We start from the raw sequence: 25,759 nt of genomic DNA, 5'->3' as shown, positions 1-25,759 counted from the left end.
CTGGTTGATGGATTGGAAATAACCAAAAAGGTGTTTTAATGAACCCTGATGTCCTCACTTCTATGACTCCGGAGGCAGGAAGCACAGACTGATCCAGCTCGGAGACGAAGGTGTGACGATCGGGACACACACTGCTGTCTCTGCAGAGGACAACAGTTAGTGGAGCAGGAACATCAAAACCAAATGGAAAGATAACAGAAATAGCAATAACATGAGTTTAGTATGGGCTTTAATGTTCTAATTTCTAAAATAACTACATCTTTAAAGCTCACCTATTATGCTATAATTGAACAATATGTTATAGGGCCATATCTATACAAAACATGTCTCTGAAGTGTTTTGCTCAAAATACCAAACAGATATTTTTTCCCTTTGGAGCACACGCACAGAGAAGCAGATACTCAGCTAAATGCTGCCGTGATTAAACGTAATTAAATGTAATTATAAACTAAGGATTAAACTTAAAATAAAAACAGCAAAATACCTGCAGACTCCGAAGCTCTTGATGTATCCACAGAGAGGTCGGTGGGTCTTCTGCTCCTCGCGGGCCGTGTTGACGCCCCGAGCGAAGTCCAGCAGCTCGGGGGGCAGCGGGGCGTTGGTGCGTTCCAGATACCGCAGAACCCCGACCACGTGACAGGCGTTCCTCTCCGAAATCAACAAGACCGAGCGGGTGAGGCGAGGACTTCCTGTCTGATCCTGGGAGGAGAGGAGGAGAAACCAGAGAGATGAAACGCCATCATGTTCCAAACCACATCAAGGATTATCTCTGAAACAGTATGGAGCTCAAAGGCTTTCTCTCTTGCCGGTTATACCACAAGGTGAGTTCCTTTTTATTTCCTGCTTCTTCACACACATGCTCTCCAGTACAGGTTAGCTCTGAGTGTTAGCGATGCTAATGTAAACAAAGACCATATTACGTCCAAAACAGTCGGGCATTGTTTCTGATAGCAACGTTTCTGATTGGGCCGTGGGTCCACATTTCAGATATTACGTCATATCGGACGCAAATCTGGATCAGCTCCGTTGTTCCCCCGTTTTTAGAGATTTGGGTACGGAGGAAAAGAGAGAGGGTTTTATTTTTCTGACACAACGGGGACACATATTTATGTATAAAAGACATCAAAAAGTGCATTTTGCATAATAGGACACCTTTAAAGTAACGCAGAAGTGATTAATACGGGAACAAGGACTTTACGATTGTTCTTACCCGGTCTGAAAGGTTCCTGAAGTGTTCGGCCATACAGAAGAGCCGGCTGCCGAACACTTTGGGGGACGTGGGGAAGCCGTAGTGGACGACACACGTGGCGTCTCTGATCCCCAAACACTTCAGACACTCGCTGGAGGTCACTAAAGGTCAAACACAACAATCAAACTACAAGCAAACGGTGTTGATTAGCGGTGTCTGCGTTGTTGTGTTTCTTTTGTTGAAGAGACCCTGAGACGTTTATTCACTGACTGACAACAGATATAAAACAAATCAGTCGTTATTTAATTAGTTTTCCCTCACACCGACTCCTCTCCCGTGAAACATATTATTATTATGTATTTATTTCAACAAGGACCATGCATACAAATACATTAATCTCAGAAAAGAGATCGGAAATGATCTTCCGTGTACAGTGACTGAATTTTGGAGGATCCGCCCACTGATTTCAGACCTGGTCAGGTATTTAACGTTTTGATAAATGAAGAACACAGAATTATTAAATACAAAACACAGAATTTGTGATTATATATTAGAAATATTTGACACCAAACAACACTGCATATTTACAATTGTGACACACAGATATCGAAACACATTTACTAAATCCCTTATAGTGAATGTTCATTTTACCCAGAATAACGTGAGTCCCGGGGCCGATGTCTTTCCTCCACTGCTGGACCACGAAGTCAAACTGGTGCGTTAACCCCTCGTGGGTTTTGAGGCAGAACGCTGACTTGCTGCCCACGGCCTAAATATAAAAGAAAGGCGGGTTAACTTTGCTCTTTGGTTTCTCTTCACACCGTCACCATCTGTAAAGCATGCTTTTATTAGAGACACAGTGTAGTAGGACTGAGACACTAACTGTATTTAGTTTGGAGTTTTAAGGTCACTGCTTAAAGGTCACCTATCATGCTATTTGTAGGCAATAGCATAGGTCTCAGATATACAAAAATATAAAAACATGTCTATGAAGTGTTTTGCTCAAAACACCAAACAGATCACCCATTCTAGCCATGCCTCATATCCCTCTATTTCACTTCCTGTTTCAAAAGTGCTGATTCTGGGTATAAACCGGTCTCTCTTGAGAAACACCCCCTGTGTCTCACTCACCCCTTTCACACCGGCGCTTTTCCAGCTCCTGCTGGGAGCTAGAGCCTGAAAAGCGCCGGTTTTTCCTGTTCACACCGCAGCGGCGGCGCGTCATAGCTCCGGAATGCGGTTCACTTCCAGCTCCAAAAAATTGTCGGTCCAGAGGCAAGAGCTTTGGAGCTATGACGCGGCGTCGCTTACGTCTCTTACGTCGAGGCGTGCAGGAAACCTTACTTTGACCATCCGTTCGCTGTTATTGATCATTGTGGAGATACATGGGCTATACAGGTTGTCATGTCCGACTATCAGAAGTAGAATCATAATGAAAAATACGCCGGTAAAATGTGCCTATAGAAAACGGCTTAGCAAGTAGTCAGTTTAGCTTCGGTTGCTATGCTAACATCACCCATGTTATACCAGAGAAACTTTCATAACAGCGTTGTGATGCCAAACAGCGTCAATTCAGACTGACACACATTCACTTAAGGGGAACTGGGGATATGTATCAGCTGCTTGTGTGACAGTCAGACAGTGAATACTTTAGAGCCGTGTGAGCTAACCCGGAGCTAATGGGAGAATACACCCGTGGAAGAGCAGCCAGCACTGCAGCGGTCGGTAAATGCCGCTGAAACACATTAATAAACAATGAACCACGGCACTCTGGAGAAAAGTATAAGGTTGGAGAAGTCGTTATTTAATTTAATCTGGCTTCGTATGATTAAAAGCAACACGACCCGACGCAGTCCCCGGCCCGTTGTTGTTGTGGGAGAAAATCAGCGACGTAAACTGTGACGTCATGACGCAGCAGCGGCAGCTCTGGGCAGTGTGAACAGAGCGGGAGCTGAAAAGGGAAACGGGAGCTGAACCAGAAAAGCTCTCGCGAGGAGCTAGAAAGTGAAAAGCGCCGGTGTGAAAGCCGCAACTGAGATGTTCACCTGTATAAATAAAGGCTAAATTAAAAAATAAAGCTTTTCTTTTTTTTTTTACTGAAAAAACAGTGAGGGGGCGGAGCTTATGCCGGCTCATGCGGGACCTGGCAGATACCGTCTAAAATGCTGCGGTGATGAAACGCAAAGATTATTAGATCAAGGATTATCTCTGAAACAGTATGGAGCTCAAAGGCTTTCTCTCTTGCCGGTTATACCACAAGGTGAGTTCCTTTTTATTTCCTGCTTCTTCACACACATGCTCTCCAGTACAGGTTAGCTCTGAGTGTTAGCGATGCTAATGTAAACACCGACCATATTACGTCCAAAACAGTCGGGCATTGTTTCTGATAGCAACGTTTCTGATAGTGCCGTGGGTCTGCGTCTGATATGACGTCATAACGGACACAAATCTGGATCAGCTCCGTTGTTCACCCGTTTTTAGAGATTTGGGTACGGAGGAAAAGAGAAAGGGCAGTGAGACTGTTAAACAATTGAACTGCTGAAACAATTTCAAAACATTCATCTGCTACTTAGTAATATATATCTACTATCTAATATATATCATTCCAATAACTTGTATATAGACTCGTACTGCACTATTCCACATACTCACTTTATTTTAGAATTATTTTTATTTTTGTATTACTCTTACTATCTGTATTATTATGTTGCATTGTTGGAGAAGCCTGTGACATAAGATTTTCAACAACATAATTACTCTGTAGCTATGTTAGTTTGACAATAAAGAACCTTGAAACGGGTTTTATTTTCTGACGCTGCGTGAGTTCCCCGACACACCGGGGACACATTTATGTATAAAAGACATCAAAAAGTGCATTTTGCATGATGGGTCCCCTTTAATATTGAGGGTAACATTTATATAACTGATAGCAATGAATCTCCAGTGACTGACAGATCCCACAGTGAAGTCAATGCAGAAGAATTGATCCGACGATGGTTTACAAAAAACTAAAGATTGCTTGGTGTGGTTTCTTTTTCTACAAACACATAAGCAGTAGTGCAGCAAATTGATCCTTAAAGCTACCATAGTGAAGTAGCTTTAAATTGTACTGTTTTGAGTGTTGTCGAAGTATGATGTGATATTTTAAAATCCTTAAGTAATGTAGTTAACAAAACAAATGTGGTTTCCTGAAATGAAATGCCATATACACCATCATTTCCGTCATATGCTCCACCCCTAGCTTTGAGCATATTACGTTTAGCAGTATTTGGTAATACTCCCATCTATATTATTACACATGATTGCACTATAAATCCCTACAGGTGAAGCCTCTCCAGTTGTGGAGTGTTATCTTCACCTTCATCAGAGGGTTCACTTATCTGCTGGTGTCATATTAGTCCTACATTAGATATTTAAAGCACAGTATATATATATATATATATATACATCTGATAAAGCTGCCGTCTCACCTTGAACACGTCCTCCACCTCCTGAGCAGATTTGGCTACGATCAGCGTCTTCTGGCCGACGTCGGAGTTGAAATCCAACGAACCGAGCAGCACCGAGATCTTATTGTTCTCCACAGTCATGAGGATGATCTGCAGGAAGACATTCATTTAAGCTGAGAATCACATCAGACACAAAACACTGAGGGCAAAAGTACACACATCCTTTCCTCAAGTAGAAGTACAGATACTCGTGTTTAAAAATACTCTGGTGAAAGTAGAAGTACTGACTAAACTTCTTTACTCAAGTCAAAGTAAAGAGGGCTTTGAAATGTACTTCAGTAAAAAGTACCCATAACTAGCAGCTGTTTTAAAGAGTACCTGACCTCCCTTTATATTAATAGAACAATAATGTCATTGTTAGCTAATGAATGTTTCCATGCTGAACAACGGCAACATGACAACGTTTTCATTGGTCCCTCTTCTTTAGAGAAGACCAGGAAATGATGGATACACGGATCGTGTTCAAATCAATAGGCACGCAATGACTCTAAATAATAATGATCACGCCACCAAACACACATTCAAACTAAAGGAACCAGCCTGTTTGGAAAATGAGAGAAGTAGAAAGTACAGGTATTTGAGTTCAACATGTAAGAAGTAGAAAGTACAGGTATTTGTGTTCAACATGTAAGAAGTAGAAAGTACAGGTATTTGTGTTCAAAATGTAAGAAGTAGAAAGTTCAGGTATTTGAGTTCAACATGTAAGAAGTAGAAAGTACAGGTATTTGGGTTCAACATGTAAGAAGTAGAAAGTACAGGTATTTGAGTTCAACATGTAAGAAGTAGAAAGTTCAGGTATTTGAGTTCAACATGTAAGAAGTAGAAAGTACAGGTATTTGGGTTCAAAATGTAAAAAGTCGTCAGGAAAATAAGTAGTGGAGTAAAGTACTGATACCAGAAAAATGTACTTAAGTACAGTAACGAAGTATTTGTACTCCACTACTTCCCACCTCTGACACTGAGCACAAGTATAACATATTAAAACATCGGCTATTTAGCTCACCCCCTAAAATGTTAAAGTGATGCCAGAAAACAATATTTCTGTTCTTCAAAAACTGTATAATGACTCCAGAAATATGAGTATCAGACAGAGCGTCAGACGGCAGGGACAGTTTTGTTTTTACGGAGCTCCGACGTCACGTTGTTGTTTACGTCCGAGGCGCCATTTTGTATAGATGTGGAAAATGTATATATCTTATAAACAAGATCAGAGTACACATACTATATCTTTCTAGAAACACCTCTTGTGAACTGAACCTGTACTTATATTTGAATTTGTATTTTTTATTCTCACTTATTGTATTGTCCCAGTCCGTACTTTTGGAAAACAATAAATATCAAGTATCAAAGAAAAGATTACAAGATGAGTTTTGTCTTAATGATAGTTATTTAGGTGGACTTTGACATCTTTTACACCTCTTACGCTCCGATGGGATAATACTTTATTTACTTTATCAAGTCTGAATTTGTTCTTGCGTCATAGTAGCTCCGTTAGTAGCAACAATGACAGATATTAGGACAATAAACAAGGAAACAGACATAAAAAAATGCCATTAAAATCACTGCAGACAACATGTTTAAGGCCCTTTAATGACATTTGATCTGGGATTAAACTCCATATTTAATTTGAGGACTAACTGGTGCATCAAACAGTGTTTCAGTCACCTTGTTTTTTATTTTAACGTTTAAAAAAAACCATTACAAAACAAAGTGGTAATGAAAGGGAATTGATGGAGAGACTGACCTGCTGAACGTTGCCATAGAGAGCAGCCTCTTCGGGGATCGCCATGACGATGCACGGGTACGGCATGTAATTGGCTAACAGAGCCTCAATGTGATTGGTCCATCTCTTTGCCACGGCGATGAGCTGCTGCGGACAGGAAGTGTTCTCTTCGCTGGAGGTCACTTTCTGGAAATGCTGCAAAATGGTCGCCATCTAACGGGAGGACATTTGTGTTTAAAGACGTGGGAGGAAACGTTTTAAAGATCTCCTATCATTCTATTTTTAGGCAATATGTTGCTCAGAATTCTACCGACAGATACTAAGCTAAATGCTGCCGTGATCAAACTCCATATCATGTTCCAAACCACTTCAAGGATTATTTCTGACACAGTATGGAGCTCAAGGGTTACCTTGGTTGTTGATTGGCTAATGGTTACACAAGACAACACATTGTCATGACATCATAAAGTGGCCAAAATCTGATCAGCTCATTTTCAGACAGGTTTTTATAAAAATGGATCAGGACAAAAAGAGAGAGAATCTTTGTTCCTGAAACTTTCAGAGTCTCTTTCCACAGAGGGGACACATGTTGATGAAGAAGAGACATGAAGAAGAGGGGACACATGGTGATGAAGAAGAGACATGAAGAAGAGGGGACACATGTTGATGAAGAAGAGACATGAAGAAGAGGGGACACATGTTGATGTAGAAAAGAAATGAAGAAGAGGGGACACATGTTGATGAAGAAGAGACATGAAGAAGAGGGGACACATGTTGATGAAGAAGAGACATGAAGAAGAGGGGACACATGTTGATGTAGAAGAGACATGAAGAAGAGGGGACACATGTTGATGTAGAAAAGAAATGAAGAAGAGGGGACACATGTTGATGTAGAAGAGACATGAAGAAGAGGGGACACATGTTGATGTAGAAGAGACATGAAGAAGAGGGGACACATGTTGATGTAGAAGAGACATGAGGAAGAGGGGACACATGTTGATGTAGAAGAGACATGAAGAAGAGGGGACACATGTTGATGTAGAAGAGACATGAAGAAGAGGGGACACATGTTGATGTAGAAGAGACATGAAGAATGAGGGGACACATGTTGATGTAGAAGAGACATGGAGGAAGAGGGGTGACACATGTTGATGTAGAAGAGACATGAAGAAGAGGGACACATGTTGATGAAGAAGAAGAGACATGAAGAAGAGGGGACACATGTTGATGAAGAAGAGACATTGAAGAAGAGGGGACACATGTTGATGTAGAAGAGACATGAAGAAGAGGGGACACGTGTTGATGTAGAAGAGACATGAAGAAGAGGGGACACATGTTGATGTAGAAGAGACATGAAGAAGAGGGGACAACGTGTTGATGTAGAAGAGACCTGAAGAAGAGGGGACACATGTTGATGTAGAAGAGACATGAAGAAGAGGGGACACATGTTGATGAAGAAGAGACATGAAGAAGAGGGGACACATGGTGATGAAGAAGAGACATGAAGAAGAGGGGACACATGTTGATGAAGAAGAGACATGAAGAAGAGGGGACACATGTTGATGTAGAAAAGAAATGAAGAAGAGGGGACACATGTTGATGAAGAAGAGACATGAAGAAGAGGGGACACATGTTGATGAAGAAGAGACATGAAGAAGAGGGGACACATGTTGATGTAGAAGAGACATGAAGAAGAGGGGACACATGTTGATGTAGAAAAGAAATGAAGAAGAGGGGACACATGTTGATGTAGAAGAGACATGAAGAAGAGGGGACACATGTTGATGTAGAAGAGGACATGAAGAAGAGGGGACACATGCTGATGTAGAAGAGACATGAGGAAGAGGGGACACATGTTTGATGTAGAAGAGACATGAAGAAGAGGGGACACATGTTTGATGTAGAAGAGACATGAAGAAGAGGGGACACATGTTGATGAAGAAGAGACATGAAGAAGAGGGGACACATGTTGATGTAGAAGAGACATGAGGAAGAGGGGACACATGTTGATGTAGAAGAGACACGAAGAAGAGGGGAACCATGTTGATGTAGAAGAGACATGAAGAAGAGGGGACACATGTTGATGTAGAAGAGACATGAAGAAGAGGGGACACATGTTGATGTAGAAGAGACATGAGGAAGAGGGGACACATGTTGATGTAGAAGAGACATGAAGAAGAGGGGACACATGTTGATGAAGAAGAAGAGACATGAAGAAGAGGGGACACATGTTGATGAAGAAGAGACATGAAGAAGAGGGGACACATGTTGATGTAGAAGAGACATGAAGAAGAGGGGACAACGTGTTGATGTAGAAGAGACATGAAGAAGAGGGGACACATGTTGATGTAGAAGAGACATGAAGAAGAGGGGACACGTGTTGATGTAGAAGAGACATGAAGAAGAGGGGACACATGTTGATGTAGAAGAGACATGAAGAAGAGGGGACACATGTTGATGTAGAAGAGACATGAAGAAGAGGGGACAACATGTTGATGAAGAAGAGACATGAAGAAGAGGGGACACGTGTTGATGTAGAAGAGACATGAAGAAGAGGGGACACGTGTTGATGTAGAAGAGACATGAAGAAGAGGGGACACATGTTGATGTAGAAGAGACATGAGGAAGAGGGGACACATGTTGATGTAGAAGAGACATGAAGAAGAGGGGACACGTGTTGATGAAGAAGAGACATGAAGAAGAGGGGACACATGTGGATGTAGAAGAGACATGAAGAAGAGGGGACACGTGTTGATGTAGAAGAGACATGAAGAAGAGGGGACACATGTTGATGTAGAAGAGACATGAAGAAGAGGGGACACATGTTGATGTAGAAGAGACATGGAGAAGAGGATTTTGTGTAATAGGTGACCTTTAAAGTTTAGGATATTAATGTTCGTCACCTGATCTGGAGCAAGAGTGAAGAGCTGGTCGGCCTCGTCCAGCACCAGGTGGTAAAGACGCAGGAACAGGAAACAGTGGCAGGACAGCAGACGCACCAAACTGAAGGGAGTGGTGACCAGCAGCAGGCCTGGAGGGAAATAAAAACAATATCTTTTTAGGGCTGAACTGAATAGAGCGGTTGATGACGTATAAACCCTTTAGTAAGCTGCTGGTTCCTTCGACAAAAAAGCAATGGGATTTCTCCAGAGGATTTTGGAAAAAAGCTGAAAATAATGTCTGTGGAAAACGAACCTGTTTGATGAATGCACGTTTTGTTCAGCCGGATAATCTCCACATGTCTACCCTACTTTTATAATGTTCTAATCATAAATCTAATCTCCAGAAGCTAAATGCTAACGTTATGCTATAAAGGAACTACAGCCGAGTCCAGCAGCACGACTTCAACGTCACGCCAACTTAAGATCCATATTCAAACACACAGATTCTAAATGTTACGAGTTGAAGCGTTTGTTTGAACAGTTTGCAGGAGGCAGGTACTTGCTTTCAAGCAGAACAGGTGCAAACAAACTTAGAGGAGTGTTTACGTGTTCGGCGTAATGACGTACAACGGCCTCCACAACTTCTGTAGTCCTATTCAGCCACTTGGTAACAACCATCGTTTTTCAGACACGTCAACTCTTCAGAAATCACCAGTGGGGTCACTGCTGATGGATTTAATGTCCTAGAACAAAACGTGATCCGTCTCTTCAATGTGTCTCACAGACCTTACTTCCAGATATTTTCCTAAATCCTATGGAGAGATCCCATTGGCTCTGAGACGAGGGAACAGGAAGTGGGGAAATGCTGACTCACTTCCTGGTTTTAGGACTCGTCACTTCACCACTCTATACATACACTAATAATAATAATAATACAACATAAAGTCCAATAGTCAACATTTATAAAAAAAACACATAAATGTAATAATTTGAAAAATTCACGACATGTTTTTAAACATTAAAAAGCTGGATAAAAGCTTTCAAATGTAAGAAAATCCATCCGAAATGGTATGAAGATTTAGGATAGGATAATCTCACGTATTAACAAATAATTGCATGTGGGGATTTATGTACACAATATTATTAATTTGTTATTACTGCACATATTTTGTTCCATTCTATTTCAATGTAAATACTTCTATATTTTACTGTATTTTTTAAATATATATATATATATTTTTTTAAGTGTGGGAGTATTATACTACCGACTCAGTCTGACCTTGAAAGACTGGTGGCCCTGATAACTCCCTTGTTTTCACCGTTAATCTAGCATGTTTGTACTTGTCCACTCTACGGAGATAGAGAGGCCAAAACATGCAGTTTAAAATATGTTTTAATGATAATATAGTTTTCTTAAAATAGTTCTCTATCTGTGTTTTACATTTTTGTTTTACTTGTATGTATGCACCACGACATCAAGTCAAATTCCTCGTACGTGTCAACCTACCTGGTGATAAACCTGTTTCTGATTTTCTGACACAATTTCATGAAAGTGGAGTCGTTAGCCGACTGAAAAGAGACGGTGTTCTGCTCACAGTTTTTGGGGATCCTGACGGCCTTTGCCTCGTCTTTCCCGACGCCCAGCAGCAAAGTGTAGGGGTGGAGAACGGATTTGAGCTTCATCTCCTCCAGAAGCTCCATCATCACCATCACTTTCTCCCAGCCCGGACACAGCAGCACCGCCATGGGCTGGAAATCAACACAAATCAGACATAAGATAGTCATTTAGAGACATTTTAAAGTGTACAGTGTTGATGAAGAAGAGACATGAAGAAGAGGGGACACATGTTGATGTAGAAGAGACATGAAGAAGAGGGGACACATGTTGATGTAGAAGAGACATGAAGAAGAGGGGACACATGTTGATGTAGAAGAGACATGAAGAAGAGGGGACACATGTTGATGTAGAAGAGACATGAAGAAGAGGGACCATGTTGATGTAGAAGAGACATGAAGAAGAGGGGGACACATGTTGATGTAGAAGAGACATGAAGAAGAGGGGACACATGTTGATGTAGAAGAGACATGACGAAGAGGGGACACATGTGATGTAGAGAGACATGAAGAAGGGGGGACACATGTTGATGTAGAAGAGACATGAAGAAGAGGGGACACATGTTGATGTAGAAGAGACATGAAGAAGAGGAGACACATGATGATGTAGAAGAGACATGAAGAAGAGGGGACACATGTTGATGTAGAAGAGACATGAAGAAGAGGGGACACATGTTGATGTAGAAGAGACATGAAGAAGAGGGGACACGTGATGTAGAAGAGACATGAGGAAGAGGGGACACGTGATGTAGAAGAGACATGAAGAAGAGGAGACACATGATGTAGAAGAGACATGAAGAAGAGGACACATGTTGATGTAGAAGAGACATGAAGAAGAGGGGACACATGATGTAGAAGAGACATGAAGAAGAGGAGACACATGTTGATGTAGAAGAGACATGAAGAAGAGGAGACACATGATGTAGAAGAGACATGAAAAGAAGAGAGGACACATGTTGATGTAGAAGAGACATGAAGAAGAGGGGACACATGTTGATGTAGAAGAGACATGAAGAAGAGGGGACACATGATGTAGAAGAGACATGAGGAAGAGGGGACACGTGATGTAGAAGAGACATGAAGAAGAGGAGACACATGATGATGTAGAAGAGACATGAAGAAGAGGGGACACATGTTGATGTAGAAGAGACATGAAGAAGAGGGGACACATGTTGATGTAGAAGAGACATGAAGAAGAGGGGACACATGATGTAGAAGAGACATGAAGAAGAGGGGACACATGTTGATGTAGAAGAGACATGAAGAAGAGGGGACACATGTTGATGTAGAAGAGACATGAAGAAGAGGGGACACATGTTGATGTAGAAGAGACATGAAGAAGAGGGGACACATGTTGATGTAGAAGAGACATGAAAGAAGAGGGGACACATGATGTAGAAGAGACATGAGGAAGAGGGGACACGTGATGTAGAAGAGACATGAAGAAGAGGAGACACATGATGTAGAAGAGACATGAAGAAGAGGAGACACATGTTGATGTAGAAGAGACATGAAGAAGAGGGGACACATGTTGATGTAGAAGAGACATGAAGAAGAGGGGACACATGTTGATGTAGAAGAGACATGAAGAAGAGGGGACACATGTTGATGTAGAAGAGATGAAGAAGAGGGGACACATGTTGATGTAGAAGAGACATGAAGAAGAGGAGACACATGTTGATGTAGAAGAGACATGAAGAAGAGGGGACACATGTTGATGTAGAAGAGACATGAAGAAGAGGGGACACATGGATGTAGAAGAGACATGAAGAAGAGGGGACACATGTTGATGTAGAAGAGACATGAAGAAGGGGGGACACATGTTGATGTAGAAGAGACATGAAGAAGAGGGGACACATGTTGATGTAGAAGAGACATGAAGAAGAGGAGACACATGATGATGTAGAAGAGACATGAAGAAGAGGGGACACATGTTGATGTAGAAGAGACATGAAGAAGAGGGGACACATGTTGATGTAGAAGAGACATGAAGAAGAGGGGACACGTGATGTAGAAGAGACATGAGGAAGAGGGGACACGTGATGTAGAAGAGACATGAAGAAGAGGAGACACATGATGTAGAAGAGACATGAAGAAGAGGGGACACATGTTGATGTAGAAGAGACATGAAGAAGAGGGGACACATGTTGATGTAGAAGAGACATGAAGAAGAGGGACACATGTTGATGTAGAAGAGACATGAAGAAGAGGGGACACATGATGTAGAAGAGACATGAAGAAGAGGAGACACATGTTGATGTAGAAGAGACATGAAGAAGAGGAGACACATGATGATGTAGAAGAGACATGAAGAAGAGAGGACACATGTTGATGTAGAAGAGACATGAAGAAGAGGGGACACATGTTGATGTAGAAGAGACATGAAGAAGAGGGGACACATGATGTAGAAGAGACATGAGGAAGAGGGGACACGTGATGTAGAAGAGACATGAAGAAGAGGGGACACATGTTGATGTAGAAGAGACATGAAGAAGAGGAGACACATGATGATGTAGAAGAGACATGAAGAAGAGGGGACACATGTTGATGTAGAAGAGACATGAAGAAGAGGGGACACATGTTGATGTAGAAGAGACATGAAGAAGAGGGGACACATGATGTTGATGTAGAAGAGACACATGGTGATGAGAAGAGACATGAAGAAGAGGGAACACATGTTGATGTAGAAGAGACATGAAGAAGAGGGGGACACATGTTGATGTAGAAGAGACATGAAGAAGAGGGGGACACATGATGTAGAAGAGGACATGAGGAAGAGGGGACCACGTGATGTAGAAGAGACATGAAGAAGAGGAGACACATGATGTAGAAGAGACATGAAGAAGAGGAGACACATGTGATGTAGAAGAAGACATGAAGAAGAGGGGACACATGGTGATGTAGAAGAGACATGAAGAAGAGGGGACAACATGTTGATGTAGAAGAGACTGAAGAAGAGGGGACACATGCTGATGTAGAGAGGACATGAAGAAGAGGGGACACATGTTGATGTAGAAGAGACATGAAGAAGAGGGGACACATGTTGATGTAGAGAGACATGAAGAAGAGGGGACACATGATGTAGAAGAGACATGAAGAAGAGGGGACACATGTTGATGTAGAAGAGACATGAAGAGAGGGACACATGTTGATGTAGAAGAGACATGAAGAAGAGGGGACACATGATGTAGAAGAGACATGAAGAAGAGGAGACACATGTTGATGTAGAAGAGACATGAAGAAGAGGAGACACATGTTGATGTAGAAGAGACATGAACAAGTGGATTGTGCACAATAGGTGACCTTTAAAACTAGCCACTTTGTCCAATGCATTTAGAGATGTTCTCACCCCTGCGCTGGAGGTGACGGCGGTGTAGATGGAGTTGAGCACCATGTGTGTGAGCAGCGGAGCGATGTAGCTGATCGGCTGCTCTGCGTTGGGCGAGATGATGACGGTGTGGCAGCCTCGAGCCACGGAGGGCCAGCTGTAGCGCTGAGCTGGAGTCAAAACGCTGCCCTGCTTCTTCTTCAAAACCTACAAACACAACGCCGTCATTTGTGAAACTCTGAAGGAGCTTAGACATCCAACTGTCCACCACTTAAAGGTCTCCTATTATACTATTTGTAGGCATATATTATAGGTCTCAGATATATATACAAAACATGTCGATGAAGTGTTCCCCACAGGATCAATTTGGGGTGAAGTGTCTCAGGGACACAACGAAATGCTGACTGCAGTGGGGTTTGAACCTGTGCTCCCCTGATCACAACACCAACGCACTAGTGCACTGCGCCACACGCCTCCCTATATCCCTATATTATGTTCCAAACATCAAGGATTATTTCTGAAACAGTATGGAGCTCAAACTCTTTTTCTCTCAGGTTTACCACAAGGTGATTTCCTTTTTTTATTTCCTGCTTCTTTACACACATGCTCTCCAGTACAGGTTAGCTCTGAGTGTTAGCGATGCTAATGTAAACAAAGACCATATTACGTCCAAAACAGTCTGGCATTGTTTCTGATAGCAACGTTTCTGATTGGGCCGTGGGTCCACATTTCAGATATTACGTCATATCGGCAGCAAATCTGGATCAGCTCCGTTGTTCCCCCGTTTCTAGAGATGTGGGTACTACCTAGTGGTACAAAAGAGCATTTTGCATGACAGGACACCTTTAACCTGTTACGCACGGCCCCCCCAGTACCGGGCTCTAACGGTCAGAAAGAGGTGTCAACCATCAAAATCGAGCAAGGGGATATAGAAAAAAAACCCATTTTCACCCAAATCACCTCCGAGGTGGGATGGTTTTGGCTAAATCTCTCTAAAAAGGTCAAATGTCACTTGTTTTGCATCAATCTTGATACAGGGTACTTATTATATGTTGTACTTTGGATTCCTAAAGCTTTTAGTCTACTAACCCATCATCCAAGGGTAGTTTTCACTATCTGTAAAAAATAATTTTTGGACGGACATTATAATTTACAGTTTTTTACTATGTAAAATCTGAATTTTCTTTAAAATAAAAAACATCTATATTGATTCTGACACTTCTTCATCCAACTCACAGATGTAACCTTGCTTTGATAAAATAAATTATTCATATAACCCTTTTAGAAGTTAAGTTGTAGTCATTTGTTTTGGGCATGTCATTTTCGAGCCTGAAACATGAAAAACAGGCTCGGTGCTTAACAGGTTAAAGCCCATATGTGTTGAATGACGCCATGTATCAGTGATTACATTTTGACATGACACCAACGCAGGACCCTAAGCCCCTCTCTCTAATGATCAAATTACATTTTTTGTGCTTTTTCTACTATTTGGACTATCTGTGTTATATGTAAGTACAAACAGCCTGAAACTAAAAGTAAGAGCACGTTATATTTTACCCAGCGGAGAGAGTCTGTGATGGGGGCGTCGTCCAGGCTGCTGCAGGGCTCCACTGGGAACAAGGAGTGCACCAGGATCCCACTCCTCCTGGGATCACTGGGAACAAACTGAGGACAAGGAGAAATATAGGAGACGTAAATATGGTTGTTTTCTGTTGGGAAAATACTGAATGTTCTCTTCCAATATGAGAGTACACAGTCACAAGATGGAGGAATAGAAAGCAGTATTCAATGTTTACTTCAGATTAGCTCCACGTCAGAAATGATCATGCTTGTCATATGTCTATCTCCATAGAGGCTGAATCATCATGTTCATCACATAGCTATCATATGCCTCAAACAGTCCTGATGCTCTTCTAGGTAATCACACATCCTGTCATGTACACAGCTACAGTTGGGATACCTTTGTTAGCATGCTACTCTCACATTGGAAGAGGACATTCACTATTTTCCCAACACTAAACCATTTGGTACTTTATGTTTAATTTGTAATATTTTGATAAACAACTCACCGCGTCATGTGCCGTGTCAGATTGAGGGTTCACAGGCTCAGGGTTCAACCACTCCAAAAGGCTGCATCAAACACAACAGTCAGAATGAGGAAACGTTGGATATTAATGTAAAAACAAAAACACAACAAATTCACATTTCTACCTCCGAAGATGCAGAAGCAAACTCACCAGACATGTTTTGCCTTGGATGACATTCAACAGTTTCTCTTTTCACAATCATTCTACTTTTTCAATTAAGGATTGCAGGGGGTTACAAAGATAAGGGATTGCAATTCATTTCCACACAAAAAACAGTTCTAAATAAATGTTCATAATCCTGGTGTTCTGCCACGATAACTATCACAGTTTATGAAAGACAAGCAAGCTTAAAGTGGACCTATCATGCTATATTTGAATAATATAGTGTAGGACCATACCTATATAAGGCATATTTATACTTTATTTTTTCAAAATACCAAACAGATCATGCATTTTAGCCATGCCTCATTTTGCTCAATTTGACAATTTCTAGCTCTGTTTTTGCAAGGGCAGATTCAGTGAGAACAGCACCACCTACATGCCTGGCATATGTACTACAGCGTCTCCAGCGCTTTTGAACGGCAATGGCCGTGGCTGTCTCCTCCTGATTGGTGGAGTTGGCCCAATAGCCGTAGCGCCACCGTCCTGACGTCAGGACAGTGTTCAAATCTGGATCAGTTTTTATCAGATCCGTTGCAGCCCCTTTTTTAGAGATTTGGGTATGGAGGTAAATAGAGAGGGTTGTGTTTTCTGACACTTGGTGAGTTCCCTGGAACACCGGGGACACATATTCATGTAGAAAAGACGTACACAAGTGCATTTTGCATGATAGGTCCCCTTTAAGTGTCTCAACACTGAATAAAGTAGTTTCTTCAGTTCGGCGCTGCTAACCGAGCTCGCTCAGCTTGTTGCTCTGATAACTTAAGATCCAGAAGTCCGTGACTAAAATCCTTCATCCGGTTAAATATAGTTAAAGAAATACCAATTGTATAGCATTAAAGTTCAAGAAAGTATTTTCTTCAATTCCTGTATTTTTTTTCATATCGCAATATATATCGTAGGGGAAGAAAATATCGCAATGTCAGTTTTTTCCAATATCGTGCAGCCCTAGGTTGTCGTATTAGGAATAACATTTGAATATGAGTGTCTGAGTAAACATCTTTGCCTCATTACTCAGCATATATGTGTGTTTGTTTCCTCAGCTCACCGCGAACAAGCCCAGTCCGTTTCACTCCTCCACCTTTTCTCCTCTGATCTACTCCACCTGCTGAAACAAACAATGAAAACAGCGCAGACACAAAATTGTACTTTCCACCTGTGTGTCTGTGTGTGTGTGAGAGTGAGTGAGTGAGTGAGTGAGTGAGTGAGTGAGTGAGTGAGTGTGTGTGTGTGCGAGAGTGTGAGAGAGCGAGTGTGTGTGAGAGAGAGCGAGAGAGAGAGAGAGAGAGAGAGCAGTGTTTCCCACAGATCTGAAATATACTTGGGGGGGTGGTGGTAGCGGGGGGGATGGGGGGGGGGTTGAGGTAACGTACCTTTGTGACGTGCAACAACAACATTAACATTAACCTTTCTGTTGGTCGCTTGTTAGCAGACCCTTCACGCGATGGCAGAGCGAACAGGTACAGGCAGGGCCCATAGTGATAGCCCTATAGTTTAAATCCACAAATAAACATATGGACATGGGTTACTATTTCAAAAAAATGGTAAATGTATTTAGGAACCCGTCCATGTGATTTTAAGTGGGGGTGGACCTCAAATCCTCCAGGGGGGTCCGGGGGCATGCTCCCCCGGTAAGATTTTTCTTTTAATTTTGGAGTTAAATGCATCAATCTGGTGCACTTTGAGGGGGAAAGAAAGAGATCTATGGGAACACCTATATGAAACAGAACTGTATACATTTCAATAATCATAAATTCATGGCCATAACCAATAACATACCATTTCCAATATGAAAAAACACTGAAACTTGTTTATTTATTTTTGGTTTATTTATAGTTGCGAGTGTGTCTGGGCTCCTGAACCAGCCTCCCCCCCTCTCCCCCTCTGGATAATAACACGGGAGAAATGAGCGGAAGCGCTCTCTTTTCCTCTCTCTCTCTCTCTCTCTCCTGACAGCCCGGCAGTATCTCCTGAAGCTCACTGATCCAGTAATGAGTGACCCGACAGGGAAGAATAAATATATGTATAACTAGTTTAGCTTGTTCCAGAGGTAGATAAAATAGCTAAGTGTGTTAGGTCTAACTCTTAATGTGTGTTCTGCTCCGCTCACCGGTCCGTCACAGCGGGTGGAGCTGCAGGATTTCTGCTTCACACATGTTGCATACCGCTATTTTATTAGCCGCGTTCACACCGCAGTACTTTTCCCACTTTAGTTCCGATATAGTTCCGAAATGTCGCGTTCACACCAAAAAGAGCCGGAACTAAAATGAGTTCATGAGAACCTTTTTACCCCCTTTTCCGTCCCTGCAAGAGAGCAGGTACATTCGTGGGAGAAAAAGGTTCCTATGTCTGATTGGCTGGGCGGATTGCAAACCACGGCTCGTAAAACTCCCAAAAAGTTTTGTGAAGCCGCCATTCCCAAACTCCGGGGACTTCGGGTGGCAGTATACGCCGTGAAGTTGTTTGCGGCCTGCCAGTAAACCCGAAGCAGAAGAAGAAGAAGTGACGTCAGCGGCTTCATTTGCCTAATCCTTCCCCAGGAACTTATTCCGGTGTGAACGCGATCTGTACTTAGTTCATGAGAACTAAAGAGTTCGGATGAACTAAGTTCTGATGAACCTTTGTGGGAAAAGTACTGGAGCATCCCTAATAAATGGTGACCAAACCGTTTGAGACCCACTGAGAACTTAGACTAAGTTAACTATCTAAACACTCAGAGAGTCCTTTACCTCACCTGAGCTGACGTTATCCCGAGCTTGAATGACACAGAGAGACCAATCAAGGGCTTTGATTTATGATCTGTATGACAGTGGCCATGTCGGCAGGCCACATCATGTAGACAGCCAGTCACCCTGTGTGAGGCAGGCCACATCATGTAGACAGCCAGTCACCCTGTGTGAGGCAGGCCACATCATGTAGACAGCCAGTCACCCTGTGTGAGGCAGACCACATCATGTAGACAGCCAGTCACCCTGTGTGAGGCAGACCACATCATGTAGACAGCCAGTCACCCTGTGTGAGGCAGACCACATCATGTAGACAGCCAGTCACCCTGTGTGAGGCAGGCCACATCATGTAGACAGCCAGTCACCCTGTGTGAGGCAGGCCACATCATGTAGACAGCCAGTCACCCTGTGTGAGGCAGGCCACATCATGTAGACAGCCAGTCACCCTGTGTGAGGCAGACCACATCATGTAGACAGCCAGTCACCCTGTGTGAGGCAGGCCACATCATGTAGACAGCCAGTCACCCTGTGTGAGGCAGGCCACATCATGTAGACAGCCAGTCACCCTGTGTGAGGCAGGCCACATCATGTAGACAGCCAGTCACCCTGTGTGAGGCAGGCCACATCATGTAGACAGCCAGTCACCCTGTGTGAGGCAGACCCACATCATGTAGACAGCCAGTCACCCTGTGTGAGGCAGACCACTGAACAGGCCAGGCCATCGGGAAACCCCCCGGTCCTCCCGATGGCCAGTCCGGGACTAGAGTAGTAGAGCGTGGACCATTGTCCACAAGTTAATCGATCGCAGATGGCGTCGTGGTCGAGGACGAAGAAAAAAAAAAGATTATTTAAAAAAGAAAACCCTGGAGTGAGAGTGTGTGTTGTTTTTTTTAGACCAAAGTTGTTATAAACGTATAATATAATAAAACTTGTTTTCTCTTAAAGGTCAGTGTGTGTGTGTGTGTGTGTGTGTGTGTGTGTGTGTGTGTGTGTGTGTGTGTGTGTGTGTGTGTGTGTGAGAGAGTTCCCGTTAGCCGGTAATTACCGGACTATGACCGGTAAAATATGCTGAAGACCGGCAAATCTAAATCTCTCCGGTCAAAATGTCCGGTCAAAATAATTTTCCCTTAGCGCAATACTGCATCAGTTGCACCACTTATGTGACAGACAAGAAGAGTATGTGACAGACAAAAATAGTATGTGACAGACAAGAAGAGTATGTGAAAGACAAGAAGAGTACGTGACAGACAAGAATAGTATGTGACAGACAAGAAGAGTATGTGAAAGACAAGAAGAGTACGTGACAGACAAGAATAGTATGTGACAGACAAGAAGAGTATGTGAAAGACAAGAAGAGTATGTGACAGACAAGAAGAGTACGTGACAGACAAGAATAGTATGTGACAGACAAGAAGAGTATGTGAAAGACAAGAAGAGTACGTGACAGACAAGAAGAGTATGTGACAGACAAGAATAGTATGTGAAAGACAAGAAGAGTACGTGACAGACAAGAAGAGTATGTGACAGACAAGAATAGTATGTGAAAGACAAGAAGAGTACGTGACAGACAAGAAGAGTATGTGAAAGACAAGAAGAGTACGTGACAGACAAGAAGAGTACGTGACAGACAAGAATAGTATGTGAAAGACAAGAAGAGTACGTGACAGACAAGAAGAGTATGTGAAAGACAAGAAGAGTACGTGACAGACAAGAATAGTATGTGACAGACAAGAAGAGTATGTGACAGACAAGAAGAGTATGTGAAAGACAAGAAGAGTACGTGACAGACAAGAATAGTATGTGACAGACAAGAAGAGTATGTGACAGACAAGAAGAGTATGTGAAAGACAAGAAGAGTATGTGACAGACAAGAAGAGTATGTGACAGACAAGAAGAGTACGTGAAAGACAAGAAGAGTACGTGACAGACAAGAATAGTATGTGACAGACAAGAAGAGTATGTGAAAGACAAGAAGAGTATGTGACAGACAAGAAGAGTATGTGAAAGACAAGAAGAGTATGTGACAGACAAGAATAGTATGTGACAGACTAAAGAGTATGTGACAGACAAGAAGAGTATGTGACAGACAAGAAGAGTATGTGACAGACAAGAATAGTATGTGACAGACAAGAAGAGTGTGTGACAGACAAGAAGAGTACGTGAAAGACAAGAAGAGTACGTGACAGACAAGAATAGTATGTGACAGACAAGAAGAGTATGTGAAAGACAAGAAGAGTATGTGACAGACAAGAAGAGTATGTGAAAGACAAGAAGAGTATGTGACAGACAAGAATAGTATGTGACAGACTAAAGAGTATGTGACAGACAAGAATAGTATGTGACAGACAAGAAGAGTATGTGAAAGACAAGAAGAGTATGTGACAGACAAGAAGAGTATGTGACAGACAAGAATAGTATGTGACAGACAAGAAGAGTATGTGAAAGACAAGAATAGTATGTGACAGACAAGAAGAGTATGTGACAGACAAGAAGAGTACGTGAAAGACAAGAAGAGTACGTGACAGACAAGAATAGTATGTGACAGACAAGAAGAGTATGTGAAAGACAAGAAGAGTATGTGACAGACAAGAAGAGTATGTGACAGACAAGAAGGGTACGTGAAAGACAAGAAGAGTACGTGACAGACAAGAATAGTATGTGACAGACAAGAAGAGTATGTGAAAGACAAGAAGAGTATGTGACAGACAAGAAGAGTATGTGAAAGACAAGAAGAGTATGTGACAGACAAGAATAGTATGTGACAGACTAAAGAGTATGTGACAGACAAGAATAGTATGTGACAGACAAGAAGAGTATGTGAAAGACAAGAAGAGTATGTGACAGACAAGAAGAGTATGTGACAGACAAGAATAGTATGTGACAGACAAGAAGAGTATGTGAAAGACAAGAATAGTATGTGACAGACAAGAAGAGTATGTGACAGACAAGAAGAGTATGTGAAAGACAAGAAGAGTATGTGAAAGACAAGAAGAGTATGTGACAGACAAGAAGAGTATGTGACAGACAAGAATAGTATGTGACAGACAAGAAGAGTATGTGAAAGACAAGAATAGTATGTGACAGACAAGAAGAGTATGTGACAGACAAGAAGAGTATGTGACAGACAAGAAGAGTATGTGAAAGACAAGAAGAGTATGTGACAGACAAGAATAGTATGTGACAGACAAGAAGAGTGTGTGACAGACAAGAAGAGTATGTGACAGACAAGAAGAGTCATTCTAATGTCTAACACGTGGAGAAAGAGTGTCCTGTATGGGTTGATTGTGCGTTGATCTGTTGGTAATGCCTCTGGGTTCCGGTGGGCATGTAAACAAATGCATAATGCTGCGCTATACTTTGTGGCCTCACCCCGTTGCATAGCGACGCTTATTGTTTAGGTGTCTTTTAATAAGCAGGTAGTCATATCATTAGCTAGAAGAACTAGCTAGATCTGATCGATATGGACATAAACGCGAGTGAAGTCTAATCTGACGGGAGAGAGAGATCAGCTGCTGCTGACGAGTCGACACGCAGCTCTGCATGATCACCTGCAGCGGTGAGCGGAGCAACACACACACTTCAGGTTAGAGTATCACGTAGCTATTTTTAATGACCTCTCAAACTACCTAAACTAGTTATAGATATGTTTAGTTTTAATCGGGTCACTCATTACTGGATCCGCGAGCTGCATGATACTGACGGGCTGTCAGGAGAAGGAGAGAGCGCTCCGTTTATTATTCCCGCGTTTTTGTAAATTACTGTACACTTTTGAATAATGTAGTTAATCTACTATAATTAGTTTAATATCGAATCATATCAATTTGTTTTAAAGCTCAATAAATAACAAAGAAGACCTTTGACCGGCACTTTTCTCATTTTGTCCGGAAGATTTCAACTTTAACGGACATGTTGACCGGCAAAAAGATATTCTAACGGGAACTCTGGTGTGTGTGTGTGTGTGTGTGTGTGTGTGTGTGATTTATCTAGATTACATTGACACTCATATCTACACGCTGTAATGTTACGTAGACATGGGTTAAATGTTGGGAAGAAGTGCGGATCATTTATTCCTTTTACCTTGTTCCTTCGTCTTCAATACATTCAACCTGACTGCTCTCACAAAGACCTTCAGCTCCACTTTGCTCACTAATAAAAAACAAGACAAGACAAGCAATGCAGTTAATAACATCTGATCTTGATATTTACAGCTCAATTAACTGTGATTTACATTTCAAAGTGATAAAGGGTGCATCAGTCTCACCTCATGCTGGTCAAGTCGTGCGTGTGCAGAGTCTCAGGCTCACAGTTTAAAGGGGTTAATCTGTGGGACAAAATACAATTATCAAAAAGCAATATCTCCCTCTTACTCTCGACGGGAGCCCTCAAACCAAAATGCAGATTTCCCCCGTAAAATGTTAAAGTGATGCCGGAAAACAATATCTCTGTTCCTCAGAAACTGTATAATGACTCCAGAAATCTGAGTATCAAGCAGAGCGTCAGACGGCAGAGACAGCTTTGTTTTTACAGAGCTCCGACGTCACGTTGTTGTTTACGTCCACGGCGCCATCTTGTTTACGGGCGCCATGTTATTGTGAGAATTGATATATCTTATAAACAAGATCAGAGTCAAAGTACTCATACTATATATTTCTAGAACAACCCTGGGTCTGCTAACTCAAGTTATATAAAAAACAAAATTGTTATCTTATTCATTTAAAGTGGACCTATCGTGCTATATTTGAATAATATAGTGTAGGACCATACCTATATAAGGCATATTTATACTTTTTTTTCTTCAAAATACCAAACAGATCATGCATTTTAGCCATGCCTCATTTTGCTCAATTTGACAATCTTCTAGCTCTGTTTTAGCTCTGGGCTGATTCAGTGAGAACAGCACCATCTACTGGCCTGGCATATGTACTACAGCGTCTCCAGCGCTTTCGAACGGCAATGGCCGTGGCTGTCTCCTCCTGATTGGTGGAGTTGGCCCAATAGCCGTAGCGCCACCGTCCTGACGTCAGGACAGTGTTCAAATCTGGATCAGTTTTTATCAGATCCGTTGCAGCCCCTTTTTTAGAGATTTGGGTATGGAGGAAAATAGAGAGGGTTGTGTTTTCTGACACTTGGTGAGTTCCCTGGAACACCGGGGACACATATTCATGTAGAAAAGACGTACAAAAGTGCATTTTGCATGATAGGTCCCCTTTAAGATTTAAGCCCGATACGTTCTGGATTTATTTCTAAAGGGAAGGTGGAGGTACTCAACAACCGACCAGACCTAAAATATGGAGTGTGGACTTCTACTTGGAGAGGTCCCAGTTCACCTCCTGCCCTGCCGTGGTGCCCTTGAGCAAGGCACCGGACATCCCCCTTCCCCCCCTCACTCCCATTGCTCCCCGGGCGCTGTACAATAGCTGCCCACTGCTCCTAGTACTAGACTCCTGGTACTAGGATGGGTTAAAAGCAGAGAACAAATTTCACTGTGTGTGTGCTGTGTGCTCTGCATGTGAGACCATTAAAGAGGGTTTCATCCCTCCCAATTCTTCTTCTTCTAACTCTCCTGTAATTTAAATTCCATCCAGAGTCACGTCGTAGTAATTTTATGGACTTATTTCAGCAGGAAATGCTTATTTAGTTCCTAATTGGTTCAGTTTGAAATGTAACCTGCAAGTAAAGAGTCAGAAATACATTTGTTAATCTGATAGACGTCAACATCCAGGCATATTTGGGCAGTTGTAATGTCATATGGTATTAGTTTATTGACCTCTATTCTTTTACATTGATCTTTAAAATAAGCTAATTTAGCCGTTCCTGTATGAAGTCTACACGTGGCTTTACAGACAACTATCACTGAGTAGCACTTAGGAAAATGTGTTGATTCTCAGATAAGTTCGGACGTTTTTTTTCCTGTGATCCATACATGAATATATAGGAGGCTTTTATTTCTGTGTGATAAGATTTCACTGCTTATTTAGTATGTTTGCCCTAAATCTTGCCTCTCCTGTTTAACTCCAACACCCCCTCTTGAAGGCTTTTGTCTTTGTTCTGCTGACGTCTATGTTTTTACAGACTTTATCCTGTCGTGTACCCATGTTAAATGCTTTCTGAGGAGCACAGTGAATATTTGACTCCCTAATTGTGTTGATTTCGTTGACTTTTAAAACTATGACGAAATATGTTCATCAACGACTAAGACGAGACGGCACCGACGTCAGAAAACAATAACTGTAACAAAATCAACATGGAATATCGTTGACGAAAATTGACTGTAGTTTACTAAATAAAAACTTTGCGAAAAAGTCTAACGCCACCACCACCACTGCCTGGGAGAAAGAAACAAGGTGATTTTTCGCTCAATGAGGCGGAGAAAAAAAGCGAATGCATTGTTTTATCAGAAGGGAAGCATTGTGGCCATAACACAGGTACAACACCACAAACCTGACCAGCTCTGCAAAGCTGCTTTCTTAATCATTCAACCTGTGTTTTTCATCAAATACGGACAAGGTATAATCTTATTGTGAAATAAGTTTGACTAAAAT

General features: G+C 42.0%; 1 protein-coding gene and 1 non-coding gene across 2 annotated transcripts in view; both read right to left on the bottom strand.

Moving 5' to 3' along the window:
- tdrd12 (tudor domain containing 12) overlaps nt 1–25,759 on the bottom strand; it is a 66,540-nt gene that overhangs the window by 22,228 nt on the left and 18,553 nt on the right. The window contains exons 14-27 of the mRNA XM_034126856.1: nt 23,479–23,538; nt 23,295–23,363; nt 17,540–17,599; nt 16,315–16,375; nt 15,803–15,910; nt 14,267–14,452; nt 10,899–11,052; nt 9,325–9,452; nt 6,443–6,634; nt 4,660–4,788; nt 1,841–1,958; nt 1,211–1,350; nt 485–699; nt 59–140 (exon numbers count right to left, since the gene is read on the bottom strand). Coding sequence (XP_033982747.1) covers nt 59–140; nt 485–699; nt 1,211–1,350; nt 1,841–1,958; nt 4,660–4,788; nt 6,443–6,634; nt 9,325–9,452; nt 10,899–11,052; nt 14,267–14,452; nt 15,803–15,910; nt 16,315–16,375; nt 17,540–17,599; nt 23,295–23,363; nt 23,479–23,538 — 1,702 coding nt within the window. The remainder of the gene's footprint in view (nt 1–58; nt 141–484; nt 700–1,210; nt 1,351–1,840; nt 1,959–4,659; nt 4,789–6,442; nt 6,635–9,324; nt 9,453–10,898; nt 11,053–14,266; nt 14,453–15,802; nt 15,911–16,314; nt 16,376–17,539; nt 17,600–23,294; nt 23,364–23,478; nt 23,539–25,759) is intronic.
- On the bottom strand, nt 10,547–10,683 carry LOC117479850. The gene has a single exon (XR_004555596.1). It is a non-coding gene; the product is annotated as a small nucleolar RNA U109 (small nucleolar RNA).

The sequence above is a fragment of the Trematomus bernacchii genome, unplaced genomic scaffold (genome assembly GCF_902827165.1).
Source record: "Trematomus bernacchii unplaced genomic scaffold, fTreBer1.1, whole genome shotgun sequence".
NCBI classification, from domain to species: Eukaryota; Metazoa; Chordata; class Actinopteri; order Perciformes; family Nototheniidae; genus Trematomus; species Trematomus bernacchii.
The sequence above is the reverse complement of the archived record's forward strand: the minus strand, read 5'-3'. Positions and strand labels throughout refer to the sequence as shown.